Here is a 22,938-nt window from a genome sequence, read left to right on the forward strand (position 1 = left end):
TGGCATGCTACACTTAAAGTGAGGAAAGGGAAGAACCTACAACCAAGATTACTCTACCTGGCAAGGGTCTCATTCATATTCGATGGAGGAATCAAAAGCTTTACAGACAAGCAAAAGCTAAGAGAATTCAGCATCACCAAACCAGCTGTATGACAAATGCTAAAGGAACTTCTCTAAGTGGGAAACACAAGAGAAGAAAAGGACCTACAAAAACAAACCAAAAACAATTAAGAAAATGGTCATAGGAACATACATATCGATAATTACCTTAAACGTGAATGGATTAAATGCTCCAACGAAAACAAACAGGCTTGCTGAATGGATACAAAACCAAGACCCATATATATGCTGTCTACAAGAGACCCACTTCAGACCTAGGGACACATACAGACTGAAAGTGAGGGGATGGAAAAAGATATTCCATGCAAATGGAAATCAAAAGAAAGCTGGAGTAGCAATACTCATATCAGATAAAATAGACTTTAAAATAAACAACGTTACAAGAGATAAGGAAGGACACTATATAATGATAAGGGATCAATCCAAGAAGAAGATATAACAATTATATATGCACCCAACATAGGAGCACCTCAATACATAAGGCAACTGCTAACAGCTATAAAAAAGGAAATCGACAGTAACACAATAATAGTGGGGGTCTTTAACACCTCACTTACACCAATGGACAGATCATCCAAAGAGAAAATTAATAAGGAAACAGAAGCTTTAAATGACATAATAGACCAGATAGATTTAATTGATATTTATAGGACATTCCATGCAAAAACAGCAGATTACACTTTCTTCTCAAGTGCACACGGAACATTCTCCAGGATAGATTACATCTTGGGTCACAAATCAAACCTCAGCAAATTTAAGAAAATTGAAATCATATCAAGCATCTTTTCTGACCACAACGCTATCATATTAGAAATGAATTACAGGGAAGAAAACGTAAAAAACATAAACAGATGGAGGCTAAACAATACGTTATGAAACAACCAAGAGATCACTGAAGAAGTCAAAGAGGAAATCAAAAAATACCTAGAGACAAATGACAATGAAAACACGACGATCCAAAACCTATGGGATGCAGCAAAAGCAGTTCTAAGAGGGAAGTTTATAGCTATACAAGCCTACCTCAAGAAACAAGAAACATCTCAAATAAACAATCTAACCTTATACCTAAAGGAGCTAGAGAAAGAAGAACAAACAAAACCCAAAGTTAGCAGAAGGAAAGAAATCATAAAGATCAGAGCAGAAGTAAATGAAATAGGAACAAAGAAAACAATAGCAAAGATCAATAAAACTAAAAGCTGGTTCTTGAGAAGATAAACAAAATTGATAAGCCATTAGCCAGACTCATCAAGAAACAGAGGGAGAGGACTCAAATCAATAAAATTAGAAATGAAAAAGGAGGTTACAACAGACACCACAGAAATACAAAACATCCTAAGAGACTACTACAAGCAACTCTATGCCAATAAAATGGACAACCTGGAAGAAATGGACAAATTCTTAGAAAGGTATAACCTTCCAAGACTGAACCAGGAAGAAATAGAAAATATGAACAGACCAATCACAAGTAATGAAATTGAAACTGTGATTAAAAATCTTCCAACAAACAAAAGTCCAGGACCAGATGGCTTCACAGGTGAATTCTATCAAACATTTAGAGAAGAGCTAACACCCATCCTTCTCAAACTCTTCCAAAAAATTGCAGAGGAAGGAACACTCCCAAACTCATTCTATGAGGCCACCATCACCCTGATACCCAAACCAGACAAAGATAGTACAAAAAAAGAAAATTACAGACCAATATCACTGATGAATATAGATGCAAAAATTCTCAACAAAATACTAGCAAACAGAATCCAACAACTCATTAAAAGAATCATACACCATGATCAAGTGGGATTTTTCCCAGGGATGCAAGGATTCTTCAATATATGCAAATCAATCAATGTGATACACCATAATAACAAATTGAAGAAGAAATACCATATGATCATCTCAATAGATGCAGAAAAAGCTTTTGACAAAATTCAACACCCATTTATGATACAAACTCTCCAGAAAGTGGGCATAGAGGGAACCCACCTCAACTTAATAAAGGCCATATACAACAAACCCACAGCAAACATCATTCTCAATGCTGAAAAACTGAAAGCATTTCCTCTAAGATCAGGAACAAGACAAGGATGTCCATTCTCACCACTATTATTCAACATAGTTTTGGAAGTCCTAGCCATGTCAATCAGAGAAGAAAAAGAAATAAAAGGAAAACAAATTGGAAAAGAAGAAGTAAAACGGATGACATGACAATATACAAATAGCTTCCTAGAGATGCCACCAGAAAACTACTAGAGCTGATCAATGAATTTGGTGAAGTTGTAGGATACAAAATTAATACACAGAAATCTCTTGCATTCCTATACACTAATGTTAAAAAATCTGAAAGAGAAATTAAGGGAGAACTCCTATTTACCATTGCAATCAAAAGAATAAAATACGTAGGGGTAAACCTACCTAGGGAGACAAAAGACCTGTATGCAGAAAACTATAAGACACTGATGAAAGAAGTTAAAAATGATACAAACAGATGGAGAGATATACCATGTTCTTGGATTGGAAGAATCAATATTGTGAAAATGACTATACTACCCAAAGCAATCTGCAGATTCAACGCAATCCCTATCAAATTACCAATGGCATTTTTCACAGAACTAGAACAAAAAATCTTAAAATTTGTGTGGAGACACAAGAGATCCCGAATAGCCAAAGTGGTCTTGAGGGGAAAAAATGGAGCTGGAGGAATCAGACTCCCTGACTTCAGACTATACTACAAAGCTTCAGTAATCAAGACAATATGGTACTGGCACAAAAACAGAAATGTAGATCAATGGAACAGGATAGAAAGCCCAGAGATAAACCCACACACTTATGGTCAACTAATCTATGACAAAGGAGCCAAGGATATACAATGGAGATAAGACAGTCTTTCAATAAGTGGTGCTGGGAAAACTGGACAGCTACATGTAAAAGAATGAAATTAGAACACTCCCTAACACCATGCACGAAAATAAACTCAAAATGGATTAGTGGCCTAAATGTAAGACCGGACACTATAAAACTCTGAGAGGAAAACGTAGGAAGAACACTCCTTGACATAAATCACAGCAAGATCTTTTTTGATCCACCTCCTAGAGTAATGGAAATAAAAACAAAAATAAACAAATGGGATCTAATGAAACTTCAAAGCTTTTGCACAGCAAAGGAAACTACAAACAAGACGAAAAGACAACCCTCAGAATGGGAGAAAATATTTGCAAATGAATCAAAGGACAAAGGATTTATCTCCAAAATATATAAATAGCTCATGCAGCTCAATATTAAAAAAACAGCAACCCAATCCAAAAATGGGCAGAAGACCTAAATAGACATTTCTCTAAAGAAGACATACAGATGGCCAAGAAGCACACGAAAAGCTGCTCAACATCACTAGTTATTAGAGAAATGCAAATCAAAACTACAATGAGGTATCACCTCACACCAGTTAGAATGGGCATCATCAGAAAATCTACAAACAACAAATGCTGGAGAGGGTGTGGAGGAAAGGGAACCCTCTTGCACTATTGGTGGGAATGTAAATTGATACAGCCACTATGGAGAACAATATGGAGGTTCCTTAAAAGACTAAAAATAGAATTACCATATGACCCAGCAATCCCACTACTGGGCATATACCCAGAGAAAACCGTAATTCAAAAAGACACATGGGGCCTCCCTGGTGGCGCAGTGGTTGAGAGTCCGCCTGCCGATGCAGGGGATACGGGTTCGTGCCCCGGTCTGGGAGGATCCCATATGCCGCGGAGCGGCTGGGCCCGTGAGCCATGGCTGCTGAGCCTGTGCATCCGGAGCCTGTGCTCCGCAACGGGAGAGGCCACAACAGTGAGAGGCCCGCGTACCACAAAAAAAAAAAAAAAAAAAAAAAAAAAAAAAAAAAAAGACACATGCACCCCAATGTTCACTGCAGCACTATTTACGATAGCCAGGTCATGGAAGCAATGTAAATGCCCATCGACAGATGAATGGATAAAGAAGATGTGGTACATATATACAGTGGAATATTACTCAGCCATAAAAAGGAATGAAATTGAGTCATTTGTTGAGATGTGGATGCATCTAGAGACTGTCATACAGAGTGAAGTAAGTCAGAAAGAGAAAAACAAATATCGTATATTAACGCATATATGTGGAACCTACAAAAATGGTACAAATGAACTGGTTTGCAGGGCAGAAATTGAGACACAGATGTAGAGAATAAATGTATGGACACCAAGGGGGGAAAGTGGTGGGGGGAGGGTGGTGTGATGAATTGGGCGATTGGGGTTGACATGTTTACTCTACTATGTATAAAATGGATACCTAATAAGAACCTGGTGTATAAAAAAAAACAGAAAAGAAATGAATCAGTGAAGCATTTTAAGGATGGAAGTGACATCAGATTTTCATTTTTATTTTTTAATTTAATTTAATTAATTTTTTTTTTCAGATTTTCATTTTTAAAATAATATAAAAGGACCTGGGGCCAGTGAACATGATAAACATGGTCTTAACATGGTCTTACAGAGTAGAAGAGACAGATGACAAATATTTATATAATCAAATTAAAACAAAATTATTACAGTAATCAGTGTAATAAAGGGTACTATTATGAGACTAATAGGAAAGGAACCTGTTACCCAATACCTATGAGACTTCTCCCAGCTCTTCATGGCATCCTGGCAAATGACTCCCATTGTTAGTCTTTGTCTCATTGAGACTGAGCCTATACACATATACATACAGTCATACAGAAATTATCCTCCCACCTTCTTTTGCCTTGGGCCAATGAGGATTTAGATCTGAACACATGAGACTAGTAGCTTTGCTTTCTTATCTTTATCAAAAGTAGCACATTGGAACTTCCTTCGTGGTGCAGTCGTTAAGAATCTGCCTGCCAATGCAGGGGACATGGGTTCAAGCCCTGGTCTGGGAAGATCCCACATGCCACGGAGCAACTAAGCCTGTGAGCCGTAACTACTGAGCCTGTGAGCCACAACTACTGAAGCCCATGCACCTAGAGCCCATGCTCTGCAACAAGAGAGACCACCACAGTGAGAAGCCCATTCACCACAATGAAGAGTAGTCACACTAGCCACAACTGGAAAAGGCCTGTGCGCAGCAAGAAAAACCCAGCTCAGCCAAAAATAAGTAAATGAATTTATTTAAAAAAAAAAAAAGCACATTGATGGAGATCAACCTCAAAAGACCTATGAAGACTTACACATTTCTTTCTGGTAGAAATATATTTTTTGTTGTACTGCAAGTCTGGTTCACCTACATAGTGTTCAAAAAAGCTGAAAACACTAAAATTTCCCTAAATCTTACATTATTTATTTTAAAACCTGAAAAATAAGAGCAGGAATATTCAAACTATTATAGAAATAGGTTTTATGTGTATATTCGGTAGTCTGTAAGTGAACAAGAAGCATGTATTATTCACTGTTGTATCTGTAACACTTTGCAAAATGCCTACCATTTTGTTGAGTTAATTTTTGTGATGAATTAATCTCCTAGATTATACACATTCTTCATATTTTTCTTTTTCATAACATTGTCCATTATGTATTTACTGTAAGAAACATGGAAATGTAAATGCAGAAAAGGAGATTGTTGAAAACATAATCAGAATCTTATGTATGAGCACTATCAGCATTTTGATGGTTTTTTTGCCAGTCTTATGAGTCTTATTATTTTCTGTATGTGTGTGCTTGTGTGTTTTTGAACAAACTATTATGCTATGTATATAGTTCTGTTTCCTTTTTTTAAAAAAATAATAACTCTTAAGTATTTCTCATGCTGTTAAAATTTATTTGAAGGTGTCCTTTTTAATGATTGTATAATATTTTGTCATTTATATTAGCTTTAATCATTTGTATTTTCAGTGATCGTTGAGCCCATTCCAGTTGGACAAGCTGCTAAGGACTATTTAAATTTGTATGTAACGCCAACTCTGCTTAAAGGACTTGCAGAGCTTTGTAAGCAAAAACCAGCAGATCCTTTTGTAAGAAATCTTTTTATTCATACTAAAGAATATTGTCTATAGTTTTCATAGTTAAAATATTATATTCTTTGAAACATATTGAGAGTCATTTAAAAAACTTTTTATATACATTTTAGATACTTCATTTTGTATAACTTTTGATTATAGTTGACCCTTGAGAGTCGGGGTTAGGGGCACTGACCCTTTGTGCAGTCAAAAATCTGGCATATAACTTATAATAGACCCTCGTATCCTCATTTCCTCTGTATCTGTGATTCTGCATCCTGGATTCAGCCAGTCGTGGATTGTGTAGTACTGTAGTATTTGCTATTGGAAAAAATCTGCGTGTAAGTGGACCCCCCGCAGTTCAAACCTATGTTGCTCAAGGGTCAATTGTACTTTTTTTCTTGCTGTGTTTTAACTCTTAAAAAAAATTCTTCCTAAGTACATTTTCAGTCATTGCATCCTTTCATTGCTGAGCATTGTTTTCGTATATAATTTATATAATCAAATGATAAAATTATTTACTTGAATTGTGTTCAACATTTTTGTTTCTCATGCTATCTAAAATTTTTTAATAGAAAACGTATTTATTCACATACCTAGAGGCTTCAACATTGCTCATTCAGGGGGAAGAACAGTTGAGTATGAGGACCTAGGATGATTGTCCAGGGCCAAGTGTCAGCCGGGGTCCTTCTTTATAGATACTCCCACCCATCTGAGATAATCAAGGAAGGTTATTTTAATACCAGCCGTACCAAAATAATATCTCTAGCCTTTGTTAGCATTCTCAAAGGGAATCCCCTTTGGAAGACAAAAGATTTAATCTTTCCCAGTAACATTACCACTTTTACCAAAAGGAAAAAGATTGACAGGTTATTTCTTTAATATGTCTTTTTCATTGTGAAAATAGTATATTTTCATTTAGTAAGAAACCTGAAACTACTGAAAAATGTAAAGAAGAGAAGAAAAAGATACTCCTGGTTCCACTTCCTAAACATGGTCTCCCAAGTCATCTTGCTTGGATTCAGCTCTGACTCCAGACACCTAACCACTCTCTGAGTCTCTTTATTCTCATCAGTAAGATGTAGGTATATTGGCACCTACCTACCTAGTAGGGATATTGTTAGGATTAAATGTATTAGTGCATGCAAAATTCTTAAAGCGCTTGGTGCGTAAGTGCTCAAACATTAGCTGCTGCTATTACTGGTTTTTTGTTTTGTTTTGTTTTGGTTTTTAAAGCCTGTATCTCCAATGAAACTAATCCTGTTTAATTTCAAAACAACTAGTCCTGTTTTTTTTTCTTTGCCCAGATTTTATTTTTATATATCACTAAATATAAACACATATCCCATAAATATTGCTATATTTAAATATATATTTTATAGAGATTATTTTAATAGTTACATGATGTTTCTTTTGTTACCTTTACCATTCTTTTGCTGTTTGAGTTGTTTGCTATTATAAATACTGTAACAATAAACATCTCTGAGTATAACGCTTTTCACACATTGAGATTATTTCATTTGGAAAGAGATCAAAAAGTCAAATTATAATTCAAAACATGAAATTTAAAAAAATTTTTTATCCCTTAAATTAAGAACTTACTTATTTTTTAAGCTGTTTAATTTTTTGAATAAGCGATGTTGGAATATGGTATAAAATTTAAAATTTCCAAAAGGATATATAGTGAAAAGTAACTCTCCTTTCCATTCCTCTTCCTCAGCTACCCAGTTGTTCCTTGGAGTTGATTATTGTTACCAGCTTCTAGTATATCCTTTCAGAGAAACTCTATACATATATAAGCATAAACTAAAATACTTATTATTTATATGTACTTAAAAACACATATAGATACAAATGCTAGCTACTAAACACACTATTTGACGCTTTTTACCTTATATACTTAATATGTATTATAAATTATTAAATAGCACCATAAACAAAATGGCCCCATTTTAAAAGAACAGCTTATGGCATTCTGTTTTATGGATTTTCTACAAATTTTTTAATTGTTTTTTGGCCACGCAGCTTGTGGGAACTTAGTTCCCTGACCAGGGATTGAACCCATGCCCCGTTCAGTGGAAGGGTGGAGTCCTAACCATTCGACAGCCAGGGAATTCCCTACAATTTATTAATTAGTCACATATGGATGGTTGTTCAGGTTGTTTCCACTCTTTTGTTATTATAAACTGCTGCAGTGAATATATTCATTCGTCAGCATACCATTTATTTGTAGAGTAAATTCCTACAAATGAAAATACTAAGTCAAAAAGAATGTTATTTTGATGTTTTTGATATGTGCATTTTTAATTTGGATAAATATTGCCAAATTACCTTTTGTAGTGGTTGTACCATTTTATACTCTGATCAAAAATGAATGAGAGGGGACTTCCCTGGTGGTACAGTGGTTAAGAATCCGCCTGCCAATGCAGGGGACACAGGTTCGAGCCCTGGTCCAGGAAGATCCCACATGCTGTGGAGCAACTAAGCCCGAGAGCCACAACTACTGAGCCTGCACTCTACAGCCCACGAGCCACAACTGCTGAGCCCATGTGCCACCATTACTGAAGCCTGCACTCTAGAGCCCGTGAGCTACAACTACTGAAGCCTGCGTGCCTAGAGCCTAGGCTCTGCAATAAGAGAAGCCACCACAATGAGAAGACCGCGCGCAGCAACAAAGACCCAATGCAGCCAAAAATAAATTATTAATTAAAATTTTAAAAGTGAATGAGAGTACCTGATGTTTTTTCAAGTTTTGTGGTTTGTTTTTTTTTTACCAATCTCAGGTGAAAAATGGTTATCTCGTAACTTAATTAGTATTTCTTTTGTTGTGAGTGAGTTTAAGTATCTTTCAGTATATGCTACTTAAAGCCATTTGCATTTCCTTTTCTGTGAACTTCCTACCCCAGGCCTTTGTCCATTTGCCAGTGCTTTATCGTCTAGGTATTTTTCTTACTGTATTGGTACTCTCTATGTTTAAGAAATTAAACATATTTTAACCAACATATTTTGTTGGTTAGTAGATTTTCTCAGTTTATCACTATTTCCATGATATATTTTAATTTTTGTACTATATTTGTTGAGCTCTTTTATGCCTTCCAGGTTTCTGTTATATTTGAAGAAGGTTTTCTGTTTCAAGATTATAAGTAACATTCTCTCATTCTGACTTCTAGTACTTTTTAATATTTCCTTTTTCTCCCCTCACGTATATGTCTTTGATCATCTGGAATATTTTTTTGCTATAGGGAGTGAGGTAGAGAGCCACATTTTATTTTATTTTCCACTTGGTTACTCAATGGACGAAAACCATTTATTGAACAGTATGTATTTTCTTCATCAATTTAAAAATCCACTGTTAATATATACTAAGTTCTTACATGCATTTAGTGGTTTCTTTTTTTTTCTTTTTGGTTTGTTAATTTCATCTGTTCATTTGTAAGTACCACATTGCTTTAAGTCTTATAGGTTTGTAATATATTTCAAAATCAGATAGTTCTAAACATTTCAATTACTCTTTTTTCAGAATTTTCTTAATTTTGTTTTGCATTATTATTTCTAATGTGAATATTTTCAGTCACAATACATACTCTCACATTACTTTTTTTTAAAATAAATTTATTTATTTTGGCTGCGTTGGGTCTTCGTTGCTGCGCACAGGCTTTCTCTAGCTGCGGCGAGTGGAGGCCACTCTTGTTTGCGGTGTGCAGGCTCCTTGTTGCAGTGGCCCCTCCCACTGCAGAGCGCAGGCTCCAGGCGTGCGGGCTCAGTAGTTGTGGCTCATGGGCTCCAAATCACAGATTCAGCAGTTGTGGCGCACGAGCCTGGTTGCTCCACAGCATGTGGGATCCTCCCAGACGAGGGCTCGAACCCATGTTGCCTGCACTGGCAGGCGGACTCTCAACCACTGCGCCACCAGGGAAGCCCCTCACATTGCTTTCTTAAAGGGCCATCCCAAGTTATACTGTGATCACCAATGTATAATTTCCATTTCACCTCATCCACATAAGTATTAGATATAAGTTAAAAACACTGGAGTGGGAGTGGGACTGATTTGATAAGAGGAAAAATAGATTAAGGATGGTAATTCAATTGTTTTAACTTCCATTCAGTTGTTTCAACCTCACACAATGGTGAGGTTAAACATTTTCCTCTATGTTTAGTTGTATTTCCTCCTTTATGAATTATCTATTTATCTTTTGTCCACTTATCTGTTGGAGTTTTGTATGAATTCCTTTTTTATTACTGAATTATAATTAATCTACAACGCTATATTAGTTCCAGGTACATGACATAGTGATTTGATATTTCTGTACATTACAGAATGATCACTATGATTAAGTCAAGTTACCACCTGTCACCATACAAATTTATTGAAATTTGTTGACTATATTCCCCATGCTGTACATTTCATCCCTGTGACATTTATTTTGTAACTGGAAGTTTGTATCTCTTAATATCCCTCTCCTCTTTCACTTATCCCCAACCCCCCTTCTCTCTGGCAATCACCTGTTTGTTCTCTCTATCTGTGACTCTGTTTTGTTATGTTTATTCATTTGGTTTTTAGATTCTACACATAAGTGAAATCATATGGTATTTGTCTTTCTCTGATTTATTTCACTAGTATAATACCTTCTAGGTTTATCCATCTTGTTGCAAATGGCAAATTTTCTTTTTTTACGGTTGAGTAATATTCCATTGTGTGTGTGTGTGTACATATATCACATCATTTTCTTTGAATTTTTTACTTTTATTTATTTATTTATTTATTTTGCGACACACGGGCCTCTCACTGTTGCGACCTCTCCCGTTGCGGAGCACAGGTTCTGGATGTGCAGGCTCAGCGGCCATGGCTCACGGGCCCAGCCGCTCCGCGGCATGTGGGATCCTCCCAGACCGGGGCACGAACCCGCGTCCCCTGCATCGGCAGGCGGACCCTCAACCACTGCGCCACCAGGGAAGCCCTGAATTTTTTTTTATACAACAAGTTCTTATTAGTCATCAATTTTATACACATCAGTGTATACATGTCAATCCCAATCACCCAATTCAGCACCCCCCCACCCCCACCCCCGCCACCTTCCCCCCTTGGTGTCCATACATTTGTTCTCTACATCTGTGTCTCAATTTCTGCCCTGCAAACCAGTTCATCGGTACCATTTTTCTAGGTTCCACATATATGCATTAATATACGATATTTGTTTTTCTGACTTACTTCACTCTGTATGACAGTCGCTAGATCCATCCATGTCTCAACAAATGACCCAATTTTGTTCTTTTTATGGCTGAGTAATATTCCATTGTATATATGTACTACATCTTCTTTATCCATTCATCTGTCGATGGGCATTTACATTGCTTCCATGACCTGGCTATTGTAAATAGTGCTGCAGTGAACATTGGGGTGCATGTGTCTTTTTGAATTATAATTTTTTCTGGGTATATGCCCATTAGTGGAATTGCTGGATCATATGGTAATTCTATTTTTAGTTTTTTAAGGAACCTCCATACTGTTCTCCATAGTGGCTGTATCAATTTACATTCCCACCAACAGTGCAAGAGGGTTCCTTTTTTTTTTTTTTTTTTTTTTTTTTGCGATACGTGGGCCTCTCTCTGCTGTGGCCTCTCCCATTGCAGAGCACAGGCTCCGGATGTGCAGGCTTAGCAGCCATGGCTCACGGGCCCAGCCGCTCCGTGGCATGTGGGATCCTCCCGGACCGGGGCACGAACCCGTGTCCCCTGCGTTGGCAGGCGGACTCTCAACCACTGCGCCACCAGGGAAGCCCGAGGTTCCTTTTTCTCCACACCCTCTCTAGCATTTGTTGTTTGTAGACTTTCTGATGATGCCAATTCTAGCTGGTGTGAGGTGATACCTCATTGTAGCTTTGATTTGCATTTCTCTAATAATTAGTGATATCAAGCAGCTTTTCATGTGCCTCTTGGCCATCTGTATGTCTTCTTTGGAGAAATGTCTATTTAGGTCTTCTGCCCATTTTTGGATTGGGTTGTTTGTTTTTTTAATATTGAGCTGCATGAGCTGTTTATATATTTTGGAGATTGATTGATTCCATCGATTCGTTTGCAAGTATTTTCCATTGATTCGTTTCCAAGTATTTTCTCCCATTCTGAGGGTTGTCTTTCGTCTTGTTTATGGTTTCCTTTGCTGTGCAAAGGCTTTGAAGTTCATTAGGTCCCATTTGTTTATTTTTGTTTTTATTTCCATTACTCTAGGAGGTGGATCAAAAAAGGTCTTGCTGTGATTTATGTCAAGGAGTGTTCTTCCTACGTTTTCCTCTCAGAGTTTTATAGTGTCCGGTCTTACATTTAGGTCTCTAATCCATTTTGAGTTTATTTTTGTGTATGGTGTTAGGGAGTGTTCTAATTTCATTCTTTTACATGTAGCTGTCCAGTTTTCCCAGCACCACTTATTGAAAGACTGTCTTTTCTCCATTGTATATCCTTGGCTCCTTTGTCATAGATTAGTTGACCATAAGTGTGTGGGTTTATCTCTGGGCTTTCTATCCTGTTCCATTGATCTACATTTCTGTTTTTGTGCCAGTACCATATTGTCTTGATTACTGAAGCTTTGTAGTATAGTCTGAAGTCAGGGAGTCTGATTCCTCCAGCTCCATTTTTTCCCCTCAAGACCACTTTGGCTATTCGGGATCTCTTGTGTCTCCACACAAATTTTAAGATTTTTTGTTCTAGTTCTGTGAAAAATGCCATTGGTAATTTGATAGGGATTGCGTTGAATCTGCAGATTGCTTTGGGTAGTATAGTCATTTTCACAATATTGATTCTTCCAATCCAAGAACATGGTATATCTCTCCATCTGTTTGTATCATTTTTAACTTCTTTCATCAGTGTCTTATAGTTTTCTGCATACAGGTCTTTTGTCTCCCTAGGTAGGTTTACCCCTACGTATTTTATTCTTTTGATTGCAATGGTAAATAGGAGTTCTCCCTTAATTTCTCTTTCAGATTTTTTAACATTAGTGTATAGGAATGCAAGAGATTTCTGTGTATTAATTTTGTATCCTACAACTTCACCAAATTCATTGATCAGCTCTAGTAGTTTTCTGGTGGCATCTCTAGGAAGCTATTTGTATATTGTCATGTCATCCGTTTTACTTCTTCTTTTCCAATTTGTTTTCCTTTTATTTCTTTTTCTTCTCTGATTGACATGGCTAGGACTTCCAAAACTATGTTGAATAATAGTGGTGAGAATGGACATCCTTGTCTTGTTCCTGATCTTAGAGGAAATGCTTTCAGTTTTTCAGCATTGAGAATGATGTTTGCTGTGGGTTTGTTGTATATGGCCTTTATTAAGTTGAGGTGGGTTCCCTCTATGCCCACTTTCTGGAGAGTTTGTATCATAAATGGGTGTTGAATTTTGTCAAAAGCTTTTTCTGCATCTATTGAGATGATCATATGGTATTTCTTCTTCAATTTGTTATTATGGTGTATCACATTGATTGATTTGCATATATTGAAGAATCCTTGCATCCCTGGGAAAAATCCCACTTGATCATGGTGTATGATTCTTTTAATGAGTTGTTGGATTCTGTTTGCTAGTATTTTGTTGAGAATTTTTGCATCTATATTCATCAGTGATATTGGTCTGTAATTTTCTTTTTTTGTACTATCTTTGTCTGGTTTGGGTATCAGGGTGATGGTGGCCTCATAGAATGAGTTTGGGAGTGTTCCTTCCTCTGCAATTTTTTGGAAGAGTTTGAGAAGGATGGGTGTTAGCTCTTCTCTAAATGTTTGATAGAATTCACCTGTGAAGCCATCTGGTCCTGGACTTTTGTTTGTTGGAAGATTTTTAATCACAGTTTCAATTTCATTACTTGTGATTGGTCTGTTCATATTTTCTATTTCTTCCTGGTTCAGTCTTGGAAGGTTATACCTTTCTAAGAATTTGTCCATTTCTTCCAGGTTGTCCATTTTATTGGCATAGAGTTGCTTGTAGTAGTCTCTTAGGATGTTTTGTATTTCTGTGGTGTCTGTTGTAACCTCCTTTTTCATTTCTAATTTTATTGATTTGAGTCCTCTCCCTCTGTTTCTTGATGAGTCTGGCTAATGGCTTATCAATTTTGTTTATCTTCTCAAGAACCAGCTTTTAGTTTTATTGATCTTTGCTATTGTTTTCTTTGTTCCTATTTCATTTACTTCTGCTCTGATCTTTATGATTTCTTTCCTTCTGCTAACTTTGGGTTTTGTTTGTTCTTCTTTCTCTAGCTCCTTTAGGTATAAGGTTAGATTGTTTATTTGAGATGTTTCTTGTTTCTTGAGGTAGGCTTGTATAGCTATAAACTTCCCTCTTAGAACTGCTTTTGCTGCATCCCATAGGTTTTGGATCGTTGTGTTTTCATTGTCATTTGTCTCTAGGTATTTTTTGATTTCTAGGTATTTTTCTATTTCTAGGTATTGTCTCTAGGTATTTTTTGATTTTGATTTGTGGGATCTTCCTGGACTGGGGCACGAACCCATGTCCCCTGCATCGGCAGGCGGACTCTCAACCACTGCGCCACCAGGGAAGCCCTAGTGTAGTTTTCATTTCAGTTTTTGTATTGTTCATCTATGTTTGTTTGTACTTTAATTCTTCCAGGTTTTTGTTAAACATTTCTTGCATATTCTCGATATTTGCCTCCATTCTTTTTCTGACGTCCTAGATCATCTTCACTCTCATTATTCTGAATTCTTTTTCTGGAAGGTTGCCTATCTCCACTTCATTTAGTTGTTTTTTTGGGGGTTTTATCTTGTTCCTTCATCTGGTATGTAGCCCTCTGCCTTTTCATCTTGTGTATATTTCTGTGAATGTGGTTTTTGTTCCACAGGCTGAAGGATTGTAGTTCTTGCTTCTGCTGTCTGCCCTCTATCACATCTTTTTAATCTGTTCATCTATTGACTTAGGTCGCTTCCCTATCTTGGCTATTGTGAATAATACTGCAATGAACATAGGGGTGCATATATCTTTTCAAATTAGTGTGTTTGTTTTCTTCAGAAAGATACCCAGAAGCAGAATTGCTAGATCACATGGTAGTTCTGATTCTAATTTTTTGAGGAACCTCCATATTGCTTTCTATAGTGGCTGTATCAATTATTTATATTCCCACCAACAGTGCACCAGGGTTCCCTTTCTCCACATCCTTGCCAACATTTGTTATTTGTTCTTTTTGATGATAGCCATTCTAATTGATGTGAGGTAATATCTCCTTGTGGTTTTGATTTGCATTTCCTTGATGATTAGTGATGTTGAGCATCTTTGCATGTGTCTGTCGGCCATCTGTTTGTCTTCCTCAGAAAAATGTCTCTTCAGGTTCTCTGCCCATTTTTAAATTCAGTTTTTGTTTTTTTTGATGTTGAGTTGTATGAGTCATTTGTATATATTGAATATTAATCTCTTATCAGGTATATTGTTTGCAAATACCTTCTCCCATTCAGTAAGCTGCCTTTTCATTTTGTTGATAGTTTTCTTCACTGTGCAGAAGCTTTTTTGTTTTATGTCATCCCATTTGGGGTTTTTTTTGCTTTTGTTTCCCTTGACTGAGGAGATATATTCAAGAATATATTGCTGGGCTTCCCTGGTGGCGCAGTGGTTGAGAGTCCACCTGCCGATGCAGGGGACACGAGTTCGTGCCCTGGTCCGGGAAGATCCCACATGCCGTGGAGCAGCTGGGCCCGTGAGCCATGGCTGCTGAGCCTGCGCGTCCGGAGCCTGTGCTCCGCAACGGGAGAGGCCACAACAGTGAGAGGCCCGCATACCGCAAAAAAAAAAAGAATATATTGCTAATAATACAACATTGTGAATCAACTATAGTTCAATAAAATTTTTTTAAAATATATTGCTAAGACTGATTTCAAAGTGCATAATGCCTGTATTTTCTTCTAGGAATTTTATGGTTTCCTGTCTGCATTTAAATCTTTATTCCATTTTTAGTTTATTTTTGTATATGGTGTGAGAGAGTAGTCCAGTTTGATTCTTTTTTTTTTTTTTTTTTTTTTTTTTTGTGGTACGCGGGCCTCTCACTGTTGTGGCCTCTCCCGTTGCGGAGCACAGGCTCCGGATGCGCAGGCTCAGCAGCCATGGCTCACGGGCCCAGCCGCTCCGCGGCATATGGGATCCTCCCAGACCGGGGCACGAACCCGTATCCCCTGCATCGGCAGGCGGACTCTCAACCACTGCGCCACCAGGGAGGCCCCAGTTTGATTCTTTTGCATGTAGCTGTTCAGTTTTCCCAAAACCATTTATTGAAGAGACTGTCTTTTCCCCATTGTATTTCCTGTCTCCTTTGGCATAGATTGATTGACCATATAAGTGTGGGTTCATTTCTGGGCTCTCTGTTCTTTTCCATTGATCTATGTGTCTTTTTGTGCCAATACTGTATATTTTATTATTTTATTTTATTTTATCTTTTTTGACCATGCTGCACGGCATGCGGGATCAAACCCATGCCCCCGGCAGTGGGAGCATGGAGTCTTAACCACTGGACTGCCAGGGAAGCCCCCAGTACCATACTGTTTTGATTACTCTAGCTTTGTAGTATAGTTTGAAATCAGGACATGTGATACCTCCAGGTTTGTTCTTCTTTCTCAATATTGTTTTGGGTATTCAAGGTCTTTTGTGTTTCCATACAAGTTTTGGAATTATTTGTTCTAGTTATGTGAAAAATGCCATGGGTATTTTGATAGGGATTGCATTGAATTTTGTCTTGGGTAGTATGATCATTTTAACAGTAATAATTCTTCTAATCCATGAGCATGACATATCTTTCCATTTGTGTCTTCAGTTTCTTTCATCAGTGTATTATAGTTTTCTGAGTACAGGTGTTTTACTCCTTAGTTAGATTTATTCTTAGGGTTTTTTTTTGATGCAGTTGTAAATGTGATTGATTTCTTAATTTATCTTTTTGTTGGTAGTGTATAGAACACAACAGATTTCTGTATTAAATTTGTATTGTGCAAATTCACTGAGTTCATTTATTAGTTCTAATTTTTTTTTTGGTGGTATCTTTAGGATTTTCTCTGTAGAGTATCATGTCATCTTCAAACACTGACAGTTTTACTTCTTCCTTTCCTATTTGGATTACTTTATTTCATTTCATTTTTTTGTCTGATTGTTGTGGCTAGGACTTTTAATACTATGCTGAATAAAAGTGGCAAAAGTGGGAATTCTGGTATGATGTTAGCTGTGGACTTGTCATATATTGCCTTTATTATGTTGAGGTATGTTCCCTCTATACTCACTTTGCTGAGAAGTTTTATTGTAAATGGATGTTGAATTTTGTCAAAAGCTTTTTCTTCATCTATTGAGATGTTTGTATGATTTTTATTCTTCAGTCTGTTAATGTGGTGTATTACATTGATTGATTTGCAGGTATTGAACCATCCTTGCATCCCTGGAATAAATCCCTCTTAATCATGGTGTATGATTCTTTTAATGTATTGTTGAATTCAGCTTTCTACGTTTTATTGAGGATTTTTGCCACTACGTTCATCAGTGATACTGACCTGTAATTTTCTTTTTTGGTGGTGTTTTTGTCTGGTTTTGGTGTCAGGGGGATGCTGGCCTCATAGAATGAGTTTGGAAGCATTTTTTCCTCTTCAGTTTTTTGGAAGAGTTTGAGAAGGATACGTGTAAGAATTCTTTATATAGTAGTTACATCAACCTTTGTCATACTTGCTGCAAAATTTTTTCCCTTTTTGTTTAAATTTTAATTTTGCCTTTTAAGTAATATTTAATAAGTCAAACCTTGATTTTTTCGTATTGTGAGTTTGACTTTACCATTTAAGTTTAGGAAGTTCTATCCCATTGAAAGTTTTGCTAAATATTCACTATTCTTCTAGTTTTTTTATATTTAACTTTCCTATGAATCTGGAATTTACTTTTGTATAAATTACAAGATGAAGATCTAAATTGACTTTTTTTCTGACCAGGTGTCCTTGTACATTGATTTTTGAAGCCTCATTTATTACACATTAAATTCCATATATGGGCATGTATTCTGTTACATGGATCTGTATGTTCTAACAACAGTACCACAATAAACAATTGCTTTTAACAGCATTTTCAGTACTCCTGTATATACTTAACAAGTTTTTTGGTGATAAATATAAATAAGATAAACTTTGCCATTTTAAGCATTTTCTTTCTTTGTTTATTTATGTGTTTATGTATTTATTTTTGGCTGCATCGGGTCTTCATTGCTGCACATGGGCTTTCTTTAATTGCGTTGAGTGGGGGCTGCTCTTTGTTATGGTGTGCAGGCTTCTCATGGCGGTGGCTTCTCTTGTTGCGGAGCATGGGCTCTAGGCACGCGGGCTGCAGTAGTTATGGCTGACAGGCCCTAGAGTGCAGGCTCAGTAGTTGTGGCACACAGGCTTAGTTGCTCTGCGGCATGTGGGATCTTCCTGGACCAGGGCTTGAACCCGTGTCCCCTGCATTGGCAGGCGGTTTCTTAACCACTGTGCCACCAGGGAAGCCCAACCATTTTCAAGTGTACAGTTCAGTGGCATTAATTATAATCACAATGTTGTGTAGTCATCATCACTACCTATTTCCAAAATTTTTTCATCACCCTAAACAGAAACTCTGTAACCATTAAGCAATAACTCCCCATTACTTCCTTCCCCCAGCCTTTAGTAACCTGTAGTCTATTTTCTGTCCCCATAAATTTGCCTATTCTAGATATTTCATATAAGTGGAATTATATAATATTTGTTTTTGTGTGTGTCTGACTTATGTCACTTAGCATAATGCTTTCAAAGTTCATTCATGTAGTAGCATGTATCAGAATTCCATCCCTTTTATAGTTGAATAATATTTGATTGTATATGTATATATCATATTTTGTTTATCCATTCATCTGTTGATGGATACTTGGGTTGTTTCTCCCTTCTAGCTATTGTACATAATGTTGCAGTGAACACTGGTGTATAAGTATCTGTTTGAGGACCTGTTTTCATTTCTTTGGGGGTATATACCTAAGAGTGGATTTTCTGGGTCATATGGTAATTCTAAGTTTAGCTTTCTGAGTAACCACTAAAATGTTTTTCACAGCATCTGCAACATTTTACATTCCCACTAGCAATGTATGAGTGTTCCAGTTTCTCCATGTCCTGGCCAATCCTTGTTCTTTTCTGTTTTTTTTTGTTTTTTAATAATTATAACTGTCCTATTAGACGTGAAATGGCCTATCATTGTGGTTTTGGTTTACAATTCCCTAATGACAAATGAGGTTGACCCTCTTTTCATGTGTTTACTGGCTATTTGTATATTTTCTTCAGAGAAACGTCTATTCATGTTCATGTTCTTTCCCATTTTTAATTGTTTTTTTGTTGTTGAGTTGTCGGAGTTCTTATATGTTGTAGATTTTTTTTTTTTTTTTTTTTTTTTTGCAGTATGCGGGACTCTCACTGTTGTGGCCTCTCCCATTGCAGAGCACAGGCTCTGGACATGCAGGCCTAGTGGCCATGACTCATGGGCCTAGCCACTCCATGGCACGCAGGATCCTCCCGGACCAGGGCACGAACCTGCGTCCCCTGCATCGGCAGGTGGACTCTCAACCACTGTGCCACTAGAGAAGCCCCTGTTGTAGATTTTAAACCCTTATATGATTTGCAAATATATGCACCTCTTCTATAGGTTATCCTTTCACTTTCTTAATGAGGTCCTTTGACACATGGAATTTTTGAATATTTGACAAAAATCTAATTTATCTCTTTTTTCTTTTGTTCCTTTGCTTTTGGTGTCATGTCTAAATCCACTGCCAAATTCAAGGTCATGAAGATTTATTCCTATATTTTCCTCTAAGATTTTAATGGGTTTAGCTCTTATATTTAGGTTGTTGATTAACTTTGAATTAATTTTTGTGTATGGTGTGAGATAGGGGGTCCAACTTCATTCTTTTGCATGTGGAAATCCAGTTTCTTACTACCATCTGTTGAAGTAACTATATCTTCTCCACTGAATGGACTTGGTACCATTGTCAAAAATCAGTTGGCCATATATATATGGGTTTATTTCTGGCTCTCAATTCTATTCCATTGATCTATGTGTATATCTATATGCCACACTGTTTTGATTACTGTAGCTTTTTTTTTTTTTTTGCAGTACGTGGGCCTCTCACTGTTGTGGCCTCTCCCATTGCGGAGCACAGGCTCTGGACGTGCAGGCTCAGCAGCCATGGCTCACGGGCCCAGCCGCTCCACAGCATGTGGGATCCTCCCAGACCGGGGCACAAACCCGTGTCCCCTGCATTGGCAGGCGGACTCTCAACCACTGCGCCACCAGGGAAGCCCTGATTACTGTAGCTTTATAGAAGATTTTGAAATTGGGAAGAACAAGTTCTCCAACTTGATTTTTTTTTCATGATTGTTTTGGCTATTTGGAGCTCCTTGAAATTCCATATGAATTTGAGGATTGTCCTTTCCTTTTCTGCAAAAACAACTGTTGGAAATTTGATGGGGATTGTGTTGACTCTATAGATCACTTTGAGTAATATTGACATCTTAACATCTTAACGTTATTAAATCTATCCATGGACATGGGATGTCTTTCCATTTATTTAGGTTTTTAAGTTTCTTTTGGCAATGTTTTATATTTTCAGGACACAAGTTTGTTAAATTTATTCCTAGATTTTTTTTCAAATCCATTATAAATGAAAGTGATTTCCTAATTTCCTTTTTGAATCATTCATTGCTGATATATGGAAACACAATTGATTTTTGTGAATTGATCTTGTAACCTACAACTTTGCCATATTAATTTATTAGCACTAGTAGCTTTCTTTGATTCTTTGGGATTTTTTTAATACAGGCATACCATGGAGATGTTTTGGGTTAGGTTCCAGACCATCACAATTAAGCAAGTATTGTAGTAAAGCAAGTCATACAAATTTTTTGGTTTCCCAATGGGTATAAAAGTTATGGTTACACTATTCTGTAGTCAATTAAGTGTGCAACAGTACTTTATTGCTAAAAAATGCTAACCATCATCTGAACCTTCAGTGAGTCATAATTTTTTTGCAATAGTAACATTAAAGATCCCTGATCATAGACCACTATAACAAATATAATAATAATGGAAATATTTGAAATATTGTGAGAATTAGCAAAATATGACATGGAGACACAAAGTGAGCAAATACTGTTGGAAAAATGGTGCCAATAATCTTGCTCAATGCAGAGTGATCAAAAATCTTCAATTTGTATTAAAAAAAATGCAGTATCTGCAAAGTGCAATAAACTGATGGAGATCTGCCTATATATAATAGGGTCATGTCATTTGTGAATGGACATAGTTTTACCTTCCTTTCCAATTTGGATCTATACTTGACAATATTGCCTAATGTAAAACTTATTGTTTCATTTTTTAAAAAATTTATTTTATTTATTTATTTATTTTTGGCTGCGTTGGCTCTTTGTTGTTGCGTGCAGGCTTTCTCTAGTTGCGGCGAGTGGGGGCTACTCTTCCTTGTGGTGGGCGGGCTTCTCATTGTGGTGGCTTCTGTTGTTACAGAGCACAGGCTCTAGGCACGTGGGCTTCAGTAGTTGTGTCACACACAGGCTCAGTAGTTGTGGCTCACGGGCTCTAGAGTGCAGGCTCAGTAGTTGTGGCACATGAGCTTAGTTGCTCCGCAGCATGTGGGATCTTCCTGGACCAGGGCTCAAACCCGTGTTCCCTGCATTAGCAGGTGGATTCTTACCCACTGCGCCACCAGGGAAGGCCCCTGTTTCAATTTTTAATGGTCATTTTCTTATTATTCTTAAAGTGATTTTGGAAACTGTTTTAAATTGAAATAGTATATATTGAAGAAATATGTAAACGTTAATTAACGTAAGGTTTTTTTTTTTCTTTTTTCCGTAGATTTGGCTGGCTGATTGGTTGCTGAAAAATAATCCCAACAAACCCAAACTTTGTCATCATCCAGTTGCAGAAGAACCTTATTAAAATAAAGCCCTCAAAGAACAAATCACGAACTATCTCACTGTAAAAGGCATGCTTCTACTTAAGAAAGAAGTAACTCCTAAGGGTTTAAGTAACTACATGTGAAATAAATTATTTCTTAAAAATAAATTTTAAAAGAATAACTATTTCGTGCAGCAGATAACATTATGTAAAGTAAAATATTGGTTTAGGGTATGATTTTTTTTCTAATAAGAAAATTGTATTAGCAGGATTTAGAATGTCAACAAAGTAACTGCAACTTTTTATTTTTACAGTTACAAAGTGGTATTCAGTTAAGAGAACAATAATTCATATAGGATGCATCAGAGACAACTGAAGATAATAAGATACCATTTCTATATATAACTGATTTTTGCTGTGCACCAATAAGAACCTACTTTAAATTTCTCTGCCAGTTTACAACCCCCATAATGTACTAGGCAAGGTTAGTAGCTATTGAAAATACCACCAGGACAGGGGCAGCTAAAGGCACATTTGGTAGTATGTTAACTATACACAAAAGATACTATACAGTTTAAAAACAAGTTTTGCACAGCTTTACAGTGCAAGACATGGCCCTCCATCTCTCTGAGGACTTTTGGAAAACTCTGAGAAGGTGACTGGGTACTTCTTGTGCTCCTTCTGGCAGGTTTGCCCAAAGGATGCATATGATGGTGCTTCTTGGTCTCTTAGGATATCCTTTCTCATATTTAGTTATTTTTCCTCCATGAGTCACAGTCATCCAGTGCCCATCTGACTCTCACTTGCCCTGGTGCTGTCTCTGTGGAGCTCATTGTGTTGCAATGGCTGTCGATTTAGGATATGATTTTAACGATGTAAGCATTAAGTAATAAAAGGCTGATGTAAGATATTGCTTATTATTTTTTAATTTCGAGAAG

The 22,938-nt window shown here is 36.8% G+C and overlaps 1 protein-coding gene across 1 annotated transcript in view; it reads left to right on the forward strand.

The window, feature by feature from the left end:
• The window catches only part of NME5 (NME/NM23 family member 5), a gene marked incomplete at both ends in the record, with an annotated part of 35,076 nt that extends 13,034 nt beyond the window's left edge, over nucleotides 1–22,042 (forward strand). Inside the window, 2 exons of the mRNA XM_079704096.1 lie at nucleotides 5,991–6,109; nucleotides 21,959–22,042. Coding sequence (XP_079560222.1) covers nucleotides 5,991–6,109; nucleotides 21,959–22,042 — 203 coding nt within the window. The remainder of the gene's footprint in view (nucleotides 1–5,990; nucleotides 6,110–21,958) is intronic.
• Nucleotides 22,043–22,938: the final 896 nt, after the last annotated feature.

This window comes from Hyperoodon ampullatus, assembly GCF_949752795.1.
Source record: "Hyperoodon ampullatus genome assembly, chromosome: 4".
NCBI lineage: Eukaryota > Metazoa > Chordata > Mammalia > Artiodactyla > Ziphiidae > Hyperoodon > Hyperoodon ampullatus.